The 18,732-nt window shown below is 40.3% G+C and overlaps 1 protein-coding gene across 1 annotated transcript; it reads left to right on the top strand.

The window, feature by feature from the left end:
• Window positions 1-9,810: 9,810 nt before the first annotated feature.
• Window positions 9,811-16,525, top strand: LOC133075136 (mitochondrial import receptor subunit TOM22 homolog). The gene is made up of 2 exons (XM_061169238.1): window positions 9,811-9,888; window positions 16,103-16,525. Exons 1-2 carry the CDS (start codon window positions 9,811-9,813, stop codon window positions 16,520-16,522), a joined length of 498 nt encoding a protein of 165 aa, XP_061025221.1. The 3' UTR covers window positions 16,523-16,525.
• The last annotated feature ends 2,207 nt before the right edge of the window (window positions 16,526-18,732 follow it).

Genomic DNA, 18,732 nt, shown 5'->3' with positions numbered 1-18,732 from the left:
ACTCACTGAGCCCCCTGTATGTGGAACCACCTCGGCAACTACAACTTCCCTTTGAAAGGCTGGGATTTATGAGACCGTTTCTCTGCATCTTTTTCCCTTTTCTTATTACTTCTCACTTGCTCTTCAGTATCCACATTTCACAGGCAAGCAAACACAAACAAACAAAAGACCGTTCATAAAAGTAACTTCCTCCTGTAATCTACTGGGGAGACAAAAAACAATCGCGAAAGAGAAGAAAACACAGGCTGATGTTAGTTCCCCAAACCTTTAATAGGAGGTAAATATTGATATTTAAGTGAAAAGGTTCTGAAAGGCCCAGGAAGTGATCCTTAACGGAAGTCAGGATGAGCCACGGGAGAGAAAGGGAGCATGGCAGGGGCACATTTCCATACCAAAGCGTATGAGGTGTGGAGGACATCTGTTGCTTTTTTTTGTCTCCTCAACACAAGACTCCTCTTTACACGGGGGAATCGGTCTTCACAGAGCCCAGAGGATTCCCAAGGGACTGGCTACAGGGCTGGGTACACCATCCACCCCATCCAATCATGACACCCCAGCCATGTCTGCACAATGCAACTGGGCACTGACCCAAGCAAGTCCAATCATATTTCTTCCAAGAGATCTGGTACATGAAATGTTGGGAAAGAGAGAGTGTCTCATTCTTGTACCATGAGTTTGAGGGTTATCCATAGGATTGGGGCTACCAGTAGCCCTATTTCCTGCCACATCCAATGAGCATAGTTGCATCAGAAGAGAATTGGGCCACATACAAAAAGAAAACAAAAGCGAAAACAAAAAGCAGAGACAAACATAACCTGAGAGGAAGAGTGGGAAATATGATCTTGATGACATCATTTGAACCCCTGAATGCACCTGTGACTAAAGCCTTTGTTCGGCTGAACAGATTGTAAGAGTAGAAAATGACTTCTAATGTTCCCACGCCCACCACACTCCCATCTCCAGGCTTGGCAAGTTGGTAAGAAAGTTTTCAAGAAAGAGGGAAGTTACTGTGCAAAAAGTCAGGAGAAGAATTTGGTCCTGGGGCAGCCATCCAGGATGGACGGGATGAGAAGGAGAAGTGGGAGGAGCTGCAGTGAGAGAATGAGGGAGATGACAGGCCACACCCCTGTGATATAACCCTTCCTCGAATCTTTTCAAATCTTAAGTAAATTCAACTAAAAATCACTATTGATTTTTTTGGGAAAATCAATTTTTTTAAAAAAGGTATGTAGTTTTGTATGCTCATCGTTTTCTATCTCTGAGCATACAGAGAGAAACAGAGACACGAGATTTGGTTGGTGTTGTGAGGTCTTTGGTCTTTTATAGGTCCTGGAATTGGCTGGGCACTAAACCAGTTATTTAGATCTTCAAAGGGCTAAGACACCTTAGCTAACATCTGAGTTATGGATGTGAAAAGAAACAGGGAAGATTCAACACACACATAATAGGTGATCATAGAGAAGAGAATTTTGAAAAAAAAAAAAAAGAAACAAAATTTTTCCAAGAGTTAATAAAAGGAGATTTTCCTGAAAGAAATGATCTTAAATCTTCAGATTCAAAGAAATCAAGGAAAAAAGTGATGAGTTCCACTAAGATCAAGACATATCCTGAGGAAGTAATTGAATTTCAAGGATGAAAAAAGTTTTACAAGCATCTAGGCAAAAGAGACTTGTCACCTTTACAGAAAAATGATATATATCAGGCAGGCCTTAAACTTCTATCCACAGCTACACCAGATGAGCAAGATAATGCAGCAATGTTGAGAAGAAAGATTATGAATCAGAATTCCTTCCCTAGCCAGGATATCTTTCAAATGTAAAGGCATGACAAACACATTCTTCAATATGTAAGAACTTTATGATTTTAGCATTAATAAAATCTTCCTGAAAAATCTACTTGGAAGAATAATGCTGTGTCTGAAAGAAGAATCAAATTTAGAATTTATAAGTGGAGAAGCTGGGATAGTGATCGATTAGCCATAAACATTGTATTCTGCTAGGCAAAATTAATCATTACCACTCTGGTACCTATTGCTTCTGATAATGTGATTATTATGGCTTCAGAAAGAAATATATTTTTATTATTTTACACAATGAATATATAATAATGATTTGGCAATAATAGACTGAGATTTTTTAAAATCCAGAACACACCAAAAAAAGCAAAAGATTTGGAGCTGGTTCATGATGGCAGACTAAAGAGATATTTTCCCTGCCCCACTCCCAAGGGTCCATGGCCCACAAAGTTTGAAGTAATCATGGAAGATAGTGGACAAGTTTGCAGGGACAGAAAAGGGGTTAATACCACAGCCCAGAATATCAGATGTACAAGATTGTTCCCAGGGTGCTCCTGAGAAGCTCTTAGGTCAGAGTCAACAAGAGTCTCCAACACGCTGAAGAGGGACTGATGTCATGCCAGCTCCAGCCTCGCCTTTGAGAGGACTGGCGGCTTTCCTATCTTCCCCTCAAAATTCTTGGAACTCAGTGGCCACCCCGTGAGAAGCACAGGCCACAGGGAAAGGCTGAGCGAAGGTGGCCTTTCAGTCAACAGCCTGAAGGAGCATCACCGGCGGGTGGATAACGTGGCCTCGGGGAGGCCTTGCTGGATGTGGCTCAGCCCATGGAGTCCCTGGGGATTATACAATTGTATGTAATGTTTAATACTGATCATGCAAAAGATTACTATAGTTTAAAATACTGAGAGCTGAAGAGGGAAGGGGACATGAGAGGTCAAGTGTAAAGCCCTTGGCCTTAATGGGAGAAATCAGGACACAGCAATAGAATTTAAAGTGCTAATTGTAACCACCAGAAAAATAAAACACAGAAAATCTTAAGTTACTTCCGGAAAGTGGGACTAAGGGTAGGAATTCAGAAGGCAACTTATATTTCCATTTTATACTTTTCGTTAGGTTTTTATTTATTTATTTATTTTTAATAAAAGTAAAATTTTTATTTTATTTATTTATTTATTTTTGCCATATATATATACATATATATATATATATATATATATATATATATATAAAAGACTGATTAGTTGAAAATATAAAGCCTAACATATGCACAAGAGACACACTGAAGATAAAAGACTTCAGAAAGAATAAAAATAAAAGAATGAACAAAATTGTAGCCAGTCAATTCAATAGAAAGCAAGTAATGGTAAGATATTTAAGGCAAAAGAAGTAAATTGGACAAAGAGGTTCACGTAGTAATAAAGGTATTTATACACAATTAATGCATAAGTGTCATGAAACTTTACACACCAAGTAAAGCATTAAAATATATGAAGCACAAACTTCAAGAAACAGAAGCAACAAAAATATAAACACTGAAAAATTAATACTTTTCTCAGGTAGTATTAAGAAAAACTGAGAAAAGAGGATAAAATAACATAATTTAAAAGGATAAATATGCATGTGTTAAAGATTACATGTGAAAAAAATGGAAGGATCCTTTCCTTGCTCTTAATAGCAGTTTGGGGAGAGGGGTAAGGACCCAATGGGCCTGGCATTAGACATCTTTACTGTATTGTCATACTTAATCTAGCAAGTATTACTTTGGCAATATGAAAAACATCAAATAGAGAAAATGTGTAACAATTTATAAACCTGGATATATTTTGAAATTCATATCCTGAACACACCTTCTTTGCCAACACTAACAATTAGTTACCGTAATTTACTGTAAATATTTCACCACAAAGAACACCTCAAAAATATCCCCAAAGAAGAGAGTATAATCTACTTTTCTCTGACAGCAATGCGATAAAAAGTGTAATAAAAGAGAAAAATCAGCAATAAAAGTGAGGAGGCAAAACAAACCTTCATAACTTGGAAGTTTTATGATGACTAGTACAAAAGAATAAGATGCTGATAATGGTAATACAGATCAAAACACAACAGGCAAAGTTAAGGTTATACCGAGAGAAAAATTCCTGACCCCCAATGTCTTCATTCCTTACCAAGGGAAAAGAAGAATTCAATAAGCAAATACTAAACAAGTTTTTAAAAGAATGACAACAATATTCGAAAGAAAGTAGAAAGAAAGACTGGCAACAAAACAAATTCATGAATTAGAAGACTTGTTAAATATCAGTAACTCTAACCAGTTCTTGGAACACAAGAACTAAAACAAAATCTTTCCTATAAAACGGAATAAATGCTAGCTAGACTAGTCATGGGGAAAATTGGAGAAGGCATAAATAGACCAAAAAAAAACAAGGAAGAAGGAAATCCCAGACTGGTCCCACCATTCCACCTCATTAGTCTGTGACTCATGGAAAGGACTTCATTTCTTCAGGTGTTTCATTTGTGAAAGTTACAACCCAGGAGACTCTGGAATTAACCCTGATGGGTGAAATTTCAGAAAAATGAGTGTAGACTAAAACAACAATCATATTAATATGAAGTCCTCAGGGCAGGGTGTTTCTGTGCTACAGTGTAAGATTTAGAGACACAGCAGTTAGTGAAAAGCTGACTCCAAGCCACAGGTTTTATCATGGAGAAAGATCAAATCCTCACTTGATTGACTGTCAATCAGTAATACCCATGTACCATTTGAAACAGAAGATAAAGCTACAATTGACGCGACTCAAGAGTAGTTAAGAGATGTCTACTCAAAATCAAACAGAACCCCTTCTAATTCTCTATTCCAGACCATGATGTCCTAATAATATTCTTATGTTGGCAAACTATGATTTAATTCAGCCACATCTCGGCAGGTTTCTCTGTTCATTGGTTCTCCCATATCTTCTGTTTCTTTGTAGTTGGCAAATTATCTGGCATATGTGTGTAAGTAAGCAAAATGCTTGCTATTTCATTTCTTTTCTTTTATTGATTTCAGTGGTCGTGATGGTAAAGATGAGCAAAAAAACAAAACCATTCTAGAAAAATATCACTTTCTTCTATGAGTAGCAAGCTCATTTAAGTTTTATAATTTCATTGAGGTTAACAACAAAATGTATGTGCTTTTCTTCACAAGACAAAAATCGATGTTTTCCTTGTATCATTGTAAAACTAAGGTTCAATTCATATTTTGTGTGTGTGTGTGTGAAACCGTGGACCTCAGATTGGGACTTGAACTCATGGTCTTTTTTTTTTTTTTTTTTAATTTATTTATTTATGGCTGTGTTGGGTCTTTGTTTCTGTGCGAGGGCTTTCCCTAGCCGTGGCAAGCGGGGGCCACTCTTCATCGCGGTGCGTGGGCCTCTCACTATCGCGGCCTCTCTTGTTGCGGAGCACAGGCTCCAGACGCGCAGGCTCAGCAATTGTGGCTCACGGGCCCAGTTGCTCCGCGGCACGTGGGATCTTCCCAGACCAGGGCTCGAACCCGTGTCCCCTGCATTGGCAGGCAGATTCTCAACCACTGCGCCACCAGGGAAGCCCGAACTCATGGTCTTTTATCTGAGATCACACCTGGGCTCAGGACTTAATGAAGCTCAGGTTCTTAATGTCTCATTGCAGAAAGAATTCAGTGAGAGACAAAGTGACAGGTAAGAAGTGGATTTATTTAGAGAGAAACACTCCACAGACACTCCTCTGAGTGTGGGCCATCTCAGAAGGCAAGAGGCCCCGAAATATGGGGTGGTTAGTTTTTATGGGCTGGGTAATTTCACAGGCTAATGAGCAGGAAGATTGTTCCAACTATTTGGGGGGAGGGGCAGAGATTTCCAGGAATTGGGCCACCGCCCACTTTTTGATCTTTGATGGGTGGCCTCAGAACTGTCATGGCGCTGGTGGGTGTGTCACTTAGCTTATGCTAATGTATTACAATGAGTGTGTAATGAGTCTCAAGGTCCACTGGAAGTCAAATCTTCCACCATCTTGGACCTAGTTGGTTCTAACCAGTTTTTGTCATGTCCTATGGCTATGTCATTCTTTTAAAGGTTGTGCCCTGTCCCCTTCCCTCCTGTTTCATGTGTATGGGTCTATCTATATGAAAAAAACACTTGAAGGAAATTGATTCTAGAATCTGGATAGTTTTGCATCTTCACGTATAAACACATTTTTACTTAAAATTCCAAGTATTCTGATTATTTCAAATTTAAAATTTCATTACTAATTTTTTGTGTTTGAGCACTGTGCTCAGAAAATGTGCTCTATATAATTTTTGCTCTTAAATTTTATATTTTCTTTGTTGTTTAATAATAAATTCTGTTGACAATGGAAAAAAGCATATTATCTATGTGAAAGGTATAACATTTGATATGCAGCTATTAAGATAACGTTGTTACTTTTATTATTCTAGCCTCCATAATCTAGCTTATTTGTTGCCTGTGTGATTTGTGAAAGACTGAGAACAGTGTATTAAAATATCCTATGTTACCAATAGTATATCTATTAATTTCATTTTTGGTTTGTATATTTGGACATAATCTTATTCACAGTTTATAGGAACATGAAGTGTAACCTTTATTAATATAAGTGACAGTGGTTTCCTTTCAGGAGTAGAAATATGTTCATAACTGGGGCAAAGGCAAAATTAAACTTTTAATTTTATAACATTCTGTATTATCTCTGCTTCCCAACCCTGTCCATGGATTATTTCTATTTTTTAAAGATAAAGAAATAAGCAAGGACTTTCCTGGTGGTGCAGCGGTTAAGAATCCACCTGCCAATGCAGGGGACATGGGTTTGAGCCCTGGTCCGGGAAGACCCCACATGCCACAGAGCAGCTAAGCCCGTGCACCCCAACTACTGAGCCCGCATGCCACAACTACTGAAGCCCATGCACCTAGAGCCCATGCTCCGCAACAAGAGAAGCCACCACAATGAGAAGCCCGCGCACCACAACAAAGAGTAGCCCCCGCTCGCCGCAACTAGAGAAAGCCCGCGTGCCGCAATGAAGACCCAATGCAGCCAACCAAAAAAAAAAAAAAAGAAATAAGCAAAATATAAAGTAAAATAGCCATTTGTATCTCAATCTCTACTTTGTATGGTATTAGTATTATTATCCTTTCTTTATATATTTTGTTGTTGTTGTTGTTTAGGATTGCCTGATAAATATTTGGCTGGTATTTTCTTTTAATATTTATATCAGAAACTTTTTAGGATCATTCAATATTAGAAAATTAATTACTATAATGTTATAGTGAAATTAATTAAACAAAGAGGCCATTAGACAAAGGTAGCTCTAATGCCGCAGAGCCCTGTGTAAGCAAACCAAAACCCAGGCTTATAAATTCCTCTAGGTTACAAAATTGAAACCTAAGGGCAACCCATCACAAAGAGCCAGCTGGGCTTTAAGCTACAGCCTATCAATAATTTCTTTTCTTTGCTTCCACACTTTCTCTATATGTCTTTCCCCCAGTTCCTGTCGGTGGAGCACTCCTAACCATTTCTTGTTTGGAGCGGTTTGATTTGAATTGATTTTTGCTCAAATAAACTCTTAAAATGTTTAATATGCCTCAGTTTATCATTTAAGAATATTAATAAGTCTGGTAAGTCTTTTAAAAGCAGTGTGTGCTGGAAGGCATTGAATAAAATTCAACATACCTAGCGTCAGAAAACTAGGGAAAAAAAGACACTATCAATTATTTTACCTTTACTCTTTTCTGCAGCTTATTTTTCAGGGTGTCTCTAGAAATCCCATCGAGTTGGAGTCAGATATTGTGTCTGATTCAGTCTGAGGATCTTTGTCTTTTCAGAGGAAGTTTGACCTATTTATATTCTTTGTTGTAACAGATACAGTGACCTTTCTAGAGTTATTTTGTTTCATAACTTATTTTTAAATTCTACTAGTGATAACCTTTAGGCTATTTGAACAAATCTGCATTTCTCTAAATGATAAAACCAAAAGCTCTCCTCAATGCCCCGCGCCCATTCAAGCAAGGTAAGAGGCACAGCAGACTAATGACTTTCTTAGACCAAGTGTTCCTCGGTCTCGGTCTTTCCTACTATACCAAATCCAGATTATTGTTAAATATTTTTACATTACACATCTTTCCTTCCATATCTCCATGAACAGAGGTGCAAAAGTCATTCTTAAAACATTAGCAAATAGAATCCAACAATAAACAAAAAGGATAATATATCATCACCACAATATGCAAGAATGGTCTAGCACTCAAAAGGCGAATCAACGTAATTCACCACGTTAACAACAAGGCAGAGAGGAGAAATGTCATATGAATGTTTCAAAAGATGCAAAAAAACAGCAAATGTTTGATCTTTATTTTAGTCCCACTGACACCTGAAGCTCTGGTTTTTGTTTTAGTCTATTTTCTCTCTCTTCAGATTGGCCATTTCTTTTGTTCTATCTTCAAGTTCACTGTCATCCTCATCCTGCTACTGAGCCCATCTGTGAGTTTTAAATTTTTGGTGATTGTATATTTCAGTGCTTCCAGCTAAAATAACAATACAGGAATGAAAAGACTGCAACTAGCAAGGACAAAAGGACGGGAGAGGAGCCATCGACAGACAACAGAGATCCACAAATATTTACATAAGCAGACAGGGTAGGAGATCCCTAGAGAAAGAGAACCAGGCATGGCTTTCTTGACAGAAGAGAAGCCATTCTGGGCCTAAGCCATTTTGAGATCTAAGCCCAGCCACAAGGCTTGTCCTTGAACAGGTCTCAGTAATTAATGATCTTAAGGGAAGTAAGGAAATGCAGGAACAAAGAAAAAGCAGTCAAGAAACAATAGTTCAGGGACTTCCCTGGTGGCGCAGTGGTTAAGAATCTGCCTGCCGGGGCTTCCCTGGTGGCGCAGTGGTTAAGAATCCGCCTGCCAATGCAGGGGACACGGGTTCGAGCCCTGGTCTGGGAAGATCCCACATGCCGCGGAGCAACTGGGCCCGTGAGCCACAATTACTGAGCCTGCGCATCTGGAGCCTGTGCTCCGCAACAAGAGAGGCCGCGATAGTGAGAGGCCTGCGCACCGCGATGAAGAGTGGCCCCTGCTTGCCACAACTAGAGAAAGCCCTCGCACAGAAACAAAGACACAACACAGCCATAAATAAATAAATAAATAAATTAAAAAAAAAAAAAAAGAATCTGCCTGCCAATGCAGGGGACATGGGTTCGATCCCTGGTCCGGGAAGATCCCACATGCCGCGGAGCAACTAAGCCCGTGTGCCACAATTACTGAGCCTGCGCTCTAGAGCCCACGAGCCACAACTACTGAGCCTGAGAGCCACAACTACTAAAGCCCGCGCACCTAGAGCCCATGCTCCACAACAAGAGAAGCCACCGCAATGAGAAGACCACATGCCGCAACTAGAGAAAGCCCGTGCACAGCAACGAAGACCCAACGTAGCCATAAATAAATAAATAAATTAAATTAAATTAAAAAAAAAAAAGAAACAATAGTTCAGCAATAAAGCAGAATCCTAGTTCCTCCTCAAGAGATATACATAACAATCTGACACATATCTTTGAGTTGTTCTGCAGGATCTAAGGCCCCCTCCCAGGTGCAGGATGGAAATGATGATGTCGACCCTCCCGATTTCCATCAACTAAAGCTTGGACTCTCTTGACCTTTGTCCCAATTCTATGCTGAATTCTCCTTTGCTCAGGCCCCTTCACAAACATGCACGGAACCGCCCAAGCCCCTTCATGAATATGCATGTACTCTTAGCTTAAAAACTTCTCCAATTTTGCTGGTCAGGGAGACACTGCTTTGGGGAAGGTCCCCGGTGTTCTCCTTACTCACTGCAGGTAATGCATCCTTCCTTCTCCTGCTCTTTGGCTTGTTTGTGTCTTTGGCTTGACACCCACCAAGAGGCGAACGCTGTGTTCGGGTAACACTTACAACACGGGAAGCTCATGATGGAGTTTCACTGCCTTAGCTGAGAAGGGTTTGCTCCTAATCATGCGGAGCAGGATGTCCGTGAGGAGTGAGATGATTCTCTCTGTAGAAACTGAGAGGGTTGTGGCTCCCAGGCACCAAGTAAGGTCTGTAGAAGGTGGGTATCTTCAAGCAGAGCCTGAGAAATGTGCTTGGATGCAGACCGTTTGTTTGATCCCAGTAGCGGGAGGTACTGAAAAGAGTGAAATAGGGGGACAATTGCATTTTCAAACTGTTCAGGGCTCTGGGGAGCTGGACTTCAATCCTGCTGGAAAGTCTGGGAGCAGCCATGTACATATAACTCACCCCAGAACTGTCCACTGCAAGGATAGGAGGATATTCATCAAGGAGCTCCCCCCACCCCCTGCTCTGTGTGCTACCTCTGTCCTTCCAGGTAGCTCGTGTGTCTTAAGGGCTGCGCAGCCTCCCACCGTCCCCTCACTCACTGATTGTTGCAGGTATTTGAGGCACATAAGAGCAACAAAAGTCATGACAGACTCATAACCCTTCAGATTGCTCCCAGCCTTAAATTCCATGACGCCAACTTCATCTTCCCATTCGCTGTCCAACCACATGAAATGACGACCCCAGGTGGAATGTTTGCTCTTTACTGGTAAAAAACTTCCTTAGAAAACCTAAAGTGTGGCACTTAGATGATTCCTCTTCCATTGCCTTTTACCAAAAGGATGATCTTCAGGTAGGAAGAATCTAACTGTATTAATTATCTATTTCACGTGGTCAAAAATAACTAGTGATTAAAGTACTAGGAAATAAGTTATGAGTCTGAATACAGACTCCTACAAGACTAGGTAACAACAAGCAAAGACATGAATAAATGAAAGGGTGGTAAGGACCCTTTAGTGGAGTTTTGTTAATGCAATTTTCCTCAACTTTTTATTTTGAAAACTTTCAAGTCTACAGAAAAGTTAAAAGAATAGCCCAAAGAACTTCCATGTACCCATTCCCTTGATTCACAAATCCCTAACATTGGGCACTTTTACTTTCTCTCTTCCTCTCTCTGAATCATTTGAAAGTAACTTGCAGACATCATTACACTATATTCCTAACTACTTAATCACTAACTCCTAAGCAAAAGGACCTTTTTTACATAACCACAATACCATGATCATAATCAGGAAATTTAACATTGGTATATTATCTAATATTCACGTATTATCAAAATATTAAAAATAAGAGCTATAAGGAGAGGGAAAAAAAACTTTTCCTCTACCCATCTTAGGTTCTCCGGCTTGGCGGGACTGGCTTGTTATTAGACTGGCCAAAGGCAGATCAACAAGAGAAAAACAAACAGAGGTTTATTAACATGTGCATCAGGCATGTACACATGGCAGCCATGAGTAATCCAAAGGCATGTTTAGAACTTGGGTTTGTATATCACCTTAGGCTAAACAAAGGAAAAGGGGCTTTGGGCCTTTCGGCAGGGGAAGCAAGTTATGAGAAGGTGACCAAGAAAAGTATAGTAAATTTGGATTGTATAGTAAGGTTTATTATGCAGATTTAAGTAAGTGCCTTCTCTTTGGATAACAACTGGAAGAGACTTCTTCTTCCTGGTACTGGGAGAGCAAGACATCTTCACAAATGGAATTTCCATTTCTTTACAAAAGGAAAACTCACGTTCTTTTTTTAGAGCTTTCCCTGCATCTTCCATTAGCTTAAAATAATCCATATGCCAAAATAGGTATCTTTTGGGGTGGCATATTCTGGTACCCTTTACAGCCAATAATCAAATTTCCCCAACTGTCCCAAAATGCTGTTCATAGGTGTTTTTCTTGTTTTCTTTTTCTTTCTTTTTTTTTTTTTTTTGCCACACCTCCAGTATGCAGGATCTTAGTTCCCGATCAGGGATCACACCCACGCCCCCCTGCAGTGGAACCCCAGAGTCTTAACCACTGGACCACCAGGGAAGTCCTTTCTTTTTTTTTTTTTCAATCCAGGAGCCAATCTAGAATTGTGTATTGCATTTATGTGTGTGTGTGTGTGTGTGTGTGTGTGTATTGCATTTAATTGTTATGTAGTTTTAGTCTCCTTTGATCTCAGTTTACTGCCTCCCCGCCCCCCCACCCTTTTAAGATACATGTAAGGAGTCCAGGCCTGTTGTTTTAAATGTATCAGAATAAAATTCATATTACTCACTTAGGTCTGAGCGTCCTTGTGTCCTTCTCAGTGCATTGTATCAGCAGGTGTGTAATGTAGTTGGTCTGAACATCAGGATGTCATGTTTGACCATCTGGCTAAGGTGGGTGTCAGAGGGCTCCATTTCCTCTTTGCAATTAATTAATAAACAATCTGGGGGTGGTGATACTTGGATATAGTGTAAATCTTGTTTCCCAGCAGTTTTCACCTGTGGTTTTAGCATCCATTGTTCATACCTGTTTGAATCAGTCATTAAATTGTTGAAGTAATGATGATTTTTAAATCAATCACTCCTTTTATTTCGGAGCTGGGATTTATCTGCAAATAAAAGCCTCTCCCACTACCACTTTTTGTTGGAGGATCCTGGACTCCTAGATTCTGTTTCAATACAATTTGCTTTAATCCGTGGCCATCCTTATTTTTTAGATGTTCAAACTATCCCAACTTGGCCAGTAGAAGCATCTTTTAGGAGATGCCTATGCCTTTTGATTTGTCCCCTCTAAAACCAAGTTCCCCTGCCGAGTTTATGATTAACCTCTCTATCCAAAACTGTGGAGCCCTCCCAGGTACAAAAGCCTCTCCTCATTTCTTGTTTGTGGAAAAAAGCTTTAGTCTCCTAGGCCTTCCTCAGTTCCAAAGATCAGACTCAACCTGTTATTAATTAGGGAAGTGAAGGAATGCAGAAACAAAGGAAAAGCAGTTAAACAAGAAAAGTAATGACAACAGTTGAGCAATAAAACAGAGTCCTAGTTCCTTCTCAAGGGGCATACACAACAGTCAAACACACATCTTTAAGGTGTGTTTAAGGAACTAAGACCCGCCCCCCACCCAGGTGGAGGTTGGTGACTACAAGCTGAACTCAAGCACATAGACCCCAGACTGGTTGGAAGCAGAAGGCTGATGACTGAGATTCCTGACACATCACCCAGTTACCTCACCACCAACCAATGAGAAGAAAGGTACGCCCCTTGCAGCCCTCACCCTAAATGTTGCCTTTAAAAACCTTTCCCTGAAAACCATCAGGGAGTTCAGGTCCATTGAGCATGAGCTGCTCATACTCCTTGCTTGGTGCCCTGTAAACAAATGCTGTACTTTCCTTCACCACAACCCAGTGTCAATAAATTGGCTTCGCGGGGCAGTGGGCAAGCCCGCCCAAGTTTGGTTCAGTAACACCCAAGCATTTATTTTTTTTTAACACTTTCTTACTTTCTGAAACAGTAAGATGAAGATGATTCAGGCCCACCTTGTGCTTTCCCTACCCCAAACCTGATATCGGCCAGCGACCCCTGGTTCCTTTTACTGGGAATAGTATTTAATTACTATGTTTTAATATACAGCATTTTTATGTTTTTTTAAAAAAAAGTACCCCTGGATAGTTTGGAGAATTCTGATAATTTATCCCATGATTTACTTTTCCCATCCAATATCAATTACTTTATTGTTGCTAGTTATAGAAACAATTTCTGACAACTGGTATTTTAAAAGATTATCATCATCCATGTTAAATTAATAAAATAGGGAGGCCAGTAGCTCAAGGTGGCTTTAATGCCTCAGAAGTCCAGTAAGCAAACCAAAACCTAAGCTTGAAATACCTCAAGGTTAAGAAATCGAAACCTAAGGATAGCCAATCACAAACAGCCAACAAAGCTTTCCCAAATAAGGCAACCGAAAGCTGTAGCCAACCAGTAATTTCCTTGCTTTGCTTCCCATCCTCTCTGTAAAAGTCTTGCCCCCCAGCTCCTGTCCATGGAGCGCTCCTAACAATTCCAGTTTGGTGCTGCTTGATTGACTGGATTTTTGCTCAAATAGACTCTTAAAAATCTTAATATGCTTTTAACAGCCATCTGTTGTCCTTAAAGTAGTCTGTATAACATAAAATACTGGTCCACAGGTTTTAAATAGATGATCAAAAGTGATGAGGTACAGAGGAAGTGTTAAAAAATAATTTGTATTCCGAATGAATGATCTTAGTTTATGATCTTAAAGTTTTCTTCTAAATCAATATTATATGATTTTTCAGTGAATGGCAGTGACTGCTACTGGGATTGGTTATGTAACTGTTTACTTAATTGAATGATTCATTGACTGACACATGAGACAATTATTTCTGTTACAGTATGTTGTCCGTCTAACATAGTGACTGAGCTGTAGGCAATGCATGAGAAATCCGTAAGTGCTGAGTCACGAGAGCAATTGTACAAACTCTTGTAATTATTTTAATGGTCTGACTACTTAAACATTTAATCATAAATTTCAGAAAATGGCCCATGTACCCACTTTACATTTGTCTTTTTTAGGGGGTTGGGGAGGTATTGATTTCTTAATGCATGGAGAAATTAGGAAAAAATAAACTATTTTCAAGAGAAGATTCTACTTTATCGACACCACTGCTGGATACACAGGGAATCTTTTCACTACGAAAACTTTTTAAGCTTTTTAGAAAATTTGTTTCTGCTAGAGACGCTTATGAATCTATAATCCTGCTCTTTTATGGTCCACTTAAGCTTGGAAAGGTATGCTTTTGTTTTATTGTGGTAAAATAAACATGAAATTTACTATTTTAACCATATTTAGGTGTATAATTCAGTGGCGTTAAGTGCATTCACATTGTTATGCAATGAAGAAGATCTGGCTGTAAACTGTGGCCTTTGCCTGTTCAGGTCTGTTTTGGATTGTGTCAATCACAAGGGGCAGACTGTTCAAATATTATGTTATTACAGTCTACATAGAGCAGAGACAAGAGTCGAGGTTCATAGCATCCCATCTTTTAGTGAGAAAAAAACTATACATACATACATATATATATATATATATATACACATACACATATATATATGGAAATCTTAAATAGAAATAACTTTTTATTATATAAACCCACATAAAAAATAAAGGCTTTTTGAAACTAATATAATGGACATAACATATAATGGAAATAATATATTGGAATATATATTATACTAATATAATAGAAACTAATATAAATGGACAAATGATAGACTATTTACAAAATATAAAATAATAATAACAGTAATATGAATAACAAAAGAGCAAAAACTTATTGTGCTTGATTATATGTCAAGCACTGTTTCGGCAAAGAAGCACTTTATTTGTATTACGTAATTGTCAAAACAATCCTACGGGGTAGACACTAGTATATCCAAGCAGCTGTGCAGTGTTAAGAACATTGCTACTGGAACTAGAGTTTAGAACCTGGGCTTAAATCCTGATCTGTCATGTACTTGCTGTGTGGCCTTGGGAGAATAACGTAACGTTTCTGTGCCTTAGTTTCCCTATTAGAAAAATGGGGACTATGCCAATAATAGTATTGTACCTACCTTATAGGATTGTTGTGAAGATTAAATAAATCACTATGTATAAAGCACTTGGAAACATGAACCAGATTTGTATGACCTGAAAGCTCTTAACCACTGCACTGTATGCTGCTACTCATTCACTCCACAATTATTTACTGAGGACTTACTGCAGTGCTAGGCACCATGCTAGGTGCTACAGATGCAGAAGTGCTTAAGAAAGCCCCAAATCCTTCCCATCCTCAAACTTACAATATGGAAAATTGTTCAGCCAATAACATATCGTTTTAATATATTAAGAAATAATAAATAAAAATGAAAACTATGTTAAATGCTAAAAGCCAGTGTCAATAAAGGTTTACTGAAGTGATATTCTCATATTATATAGGAATATGGAATTAACACAGTTATTTCAGCAAATAATATAGGTATGGGTGTTAAAAGTCATAACAGTCTCATAATTTATTCAAACAATCCCAAAGAGAAGTCCAAAATATAAAACTATATTTATAGGGCTTCCCTGGTGGTGCAGTGGTTGAGAATCTGCCTGCCAATGCAGGGGACACGGGTTCGAGCCCTGGTCTGGGAAGATCCCACATGCCGCGGAGCAACTAGGCCCATGCGCCACAACTACTGAACCTGCGCGTCTGGAGCTTGTGCTCCGCAACGAGAGAGGCCGCGATAGTGAGACTCCCGCGCACCGCAATGAAGAGTGGCCCCCGCTCGCCACAACTAGAGAAAGCCCTAGCACAGAAATGAAGACCCAACACAGCCAAAAATAAATAAATAAAAAAATAAATTAAACAAAACTATATTTATAAAGGTATTTGTTGCAGTATCATTTATTAAAGGAAAAGAAACCTAAAAAGTTTTTTGAGGCCGCCGGCGCCGGCCCTGGGGTGCCCCTGTCCCCGGAAGAATTGCTTCCGAAAGGCGATGCCGAGAAGCCCGAGGAGGAGCTGGAGGAGGAAGACGACGAGGAGTTAGATGAGACTCTGTCGGAGAGACTGTGGGGTCTGATGGAGACGTTCCCGGAGAGGGTCCGGTCCGCGGCTGGAGCCACTTTTGATCTCTCCCTCTTCGTGGCTCAAAAGATGTACAGGTTTTCCAGGACAGCCTTGTGGATTGGAACCACTTCCCTCATGATCCTGGTGCTTCCGGTCGTCTTTGAGAAGTTGCAGCTGCAGCAACGGCAGATACTTCTAGGGCCTAATTCAGGGCTGTCAGGAGGAATGCCTGGGGCTCTACCTTCACTTCCTGGAAAGATCTAGATTGTTACTGCTATGTTTGACCTGTCTTGGTGGGAGAAGTTTGAAAATTCAATAGTGTTTGAACTGCTGATTATTGGAATTTTTTAAATTTTTTTTTCTTTTTTTTTTAAACTTTGGCACATTGATCTATCTAAACCTGGTGGGGAGAATTCTCCCCACATTGTCTCGTGGCGAGACTCCTCACTTGCAACTGTGCCCTCCATGCTGTCCTGACTTATTTCTTCTGTCCTCACTCTGATACCAGAGTGCAGCAATGCAGACGGTTACTCCAGCTCTGGCCATTCCACCCCTTTCACTAAATTACTCCTGCCGGAAGATCTCCTCACTATCCCATCGTGGGGTAGGAACTGATGCCATCGGGAAGGATGTGCCCCTGACCATTAACGGCTGTTTGGTTTTTAAGAATGGGGATGTTGGGGAGGGAAGTGCACACGAGTTAAAATGCATTACAGCTGTGCTGTGAATTTCTGTGCATGTTGGAAAGGACGGAGAGAGGGTCGACAACAGCTTCAATCACGGATGGGGACTGTGGAGGACAGAGCAGGAGCTCATTTCCTCTGCATGTTTCGGCTGACAGACGTGTGTGTGTCTAAAAGAGAAAAAAAAGTCAGTGCTCACTTTTTCTATTTAAAAATGAAAAAATGATTCCAACCAAAAAAAAAAAGGTTTATTGAAAGGGAAATTTTAAATAAATGATGATGCATGCACTCCTTACAGGAGTGTCATGAAGCAATAAAAAAATTCAACAGAATAACTGTGGTAGGCAGAATACCAACTTCCCAAAGATGTCCACATCCTATCCACAGAAACTGTGAGATGTTAGGTGACATGACAACAGGGAATTAAAGTGGCTAATCAGGTGACTTTAAAATGGGGGGACTATCCTGGGTTGTTCAGGTGGGCCCAATGTAATCATAAAGGTTCTTAAAATTAGAAGCCAGAAGAGACAGTGTCAGGGGGACACATTGTGAGAAATATTTGACCTGCCATTGCTGGCTTTGAGGATGGAAGAGGCGCCATTAGCCAAGGAATATGGGCAGCCTCTAGACGCTGGAAAAGGTAAGGAAACATTCTCCCCTAGAGCCTCCACAATGGAATGCAGCCCTGTCAACCTCTTGATTCTAGCCCAGCAAGACCCATTTTGGACTTCTGACCTCCAGAATAAAAGATAATAAATTTGTGTGTGTGTGTGTTTTAATAAATTTAATTAATTTATTTTATTTTTATTTATTTTTGGCTGCGTTGGGTCTTCGTTGCTGTGCGCGGGCTTTCTCTAGTTGCGGCGAGCGGGGGCTACTCTTCGTTGCAGCGTGCGGGCTTCTCATTGCAGAGCACGGGCTCTAGGCGCGCGGGCTCAGTAGTTGTGGCTCGTGGGCTCTAGAGCACAGGCTCGGTAGCTGTGGCGCACGGGCATAGTTGCTCCACGGCATGTGGGATCTTCCCGGACCAGGGCTGGAACCCGTGTCCCCTGCATTGGCAGGCCGATTCTTAACCACTGCGCCACCAGGGAAGCCCCTTTTTGTGTGGTTTTAAGCCACTAAATTTGTGACAATTTTTTACAGCAGCAATAGGAAACTAATATGATAATCTTGGGTGGGAAAATGTCAAAAACGTGGTCCATGCTCCCAGGCTGCACTGGAATTGAGTTTTCACAGTGAGCGCAGTCATCCTCTATGGGAGGGGAGCTGTGGGGATGGGAAGATGGCTGGCTCCTGGGATCCAGCTTTATCTTCCGATAACTCCTCCAGGGTCCTCCCTTTAGTCTGACAGATAATTTGGCTTTTCAAATTCTGGCAGGCTTCAGACAACCAGATATGCAACAATTTTGGATTTCCTTCTGCAGGCAGAAAGGACATCTGTAAGGAAAGCTCTGTGACTTCTTCCCTCTTCTCTTTCAGATGATCCTCCTTCAGCTAAATGTGTGTCTTTATTGTAGCTCTTTTCTGAAGGCTAAAGATGTATGCAACAGCTTGAGATTTTCCTACTAATGTCACAAATACTCCAGTACCCATATACAACAGGCCTCAGTTTAACCAACAGTCCTGCTCCCATGTGCCAAGGAAGGCCACCTTCCCAGCCCAGAACACTGGGGCCCCCAGTACTTTCAGGCCCACCCCTCAGCTCACCCAATTCCACAATCACGTCCGCTGCCTGCCACACTCCATTCCCTGATGCCAAATTCTATATAGATTAGGATTCAACTAAGAATA

This window comes from Eubalaena glacialis, chromosome 15 (assembly GCF_028564815.1).
Source record: "Eubalaena glacialis isolate mEubGla1 chromosome 15, mEubGla1.1.hap2.+ XY, whole genome shotgun sequence".
Classification (NCBI taxonomy): Eukaryota; Metazoa; Chordata; class Mammalia; order Artiodactyla; family Balaenidae; genus Eubalaena; species Eubalaena glacialis.
Note: the sequence above shows the minus strand (reverse complement) of the source record. Positions and strands in the feature narration are given on the sequence as shown.

Bases quoted from the DNA above. Each gene is read 5' to 3' on its own strand.
- LOC133075136 (XM_061169238.1), top strand. From the start codon at position 9,811: ATGCGGAGCAGGATGTCCGTGAGGAGTGAGATGATTCTCTCTGTAGAA. The intron at 9,889-16,102 runs GTAAGGTCTGTA...CATTTATTAAAG, and splicing joins TTGTGGCTCCCAGGCACCAA to GAAAAGAAACCTAAAAAGTT.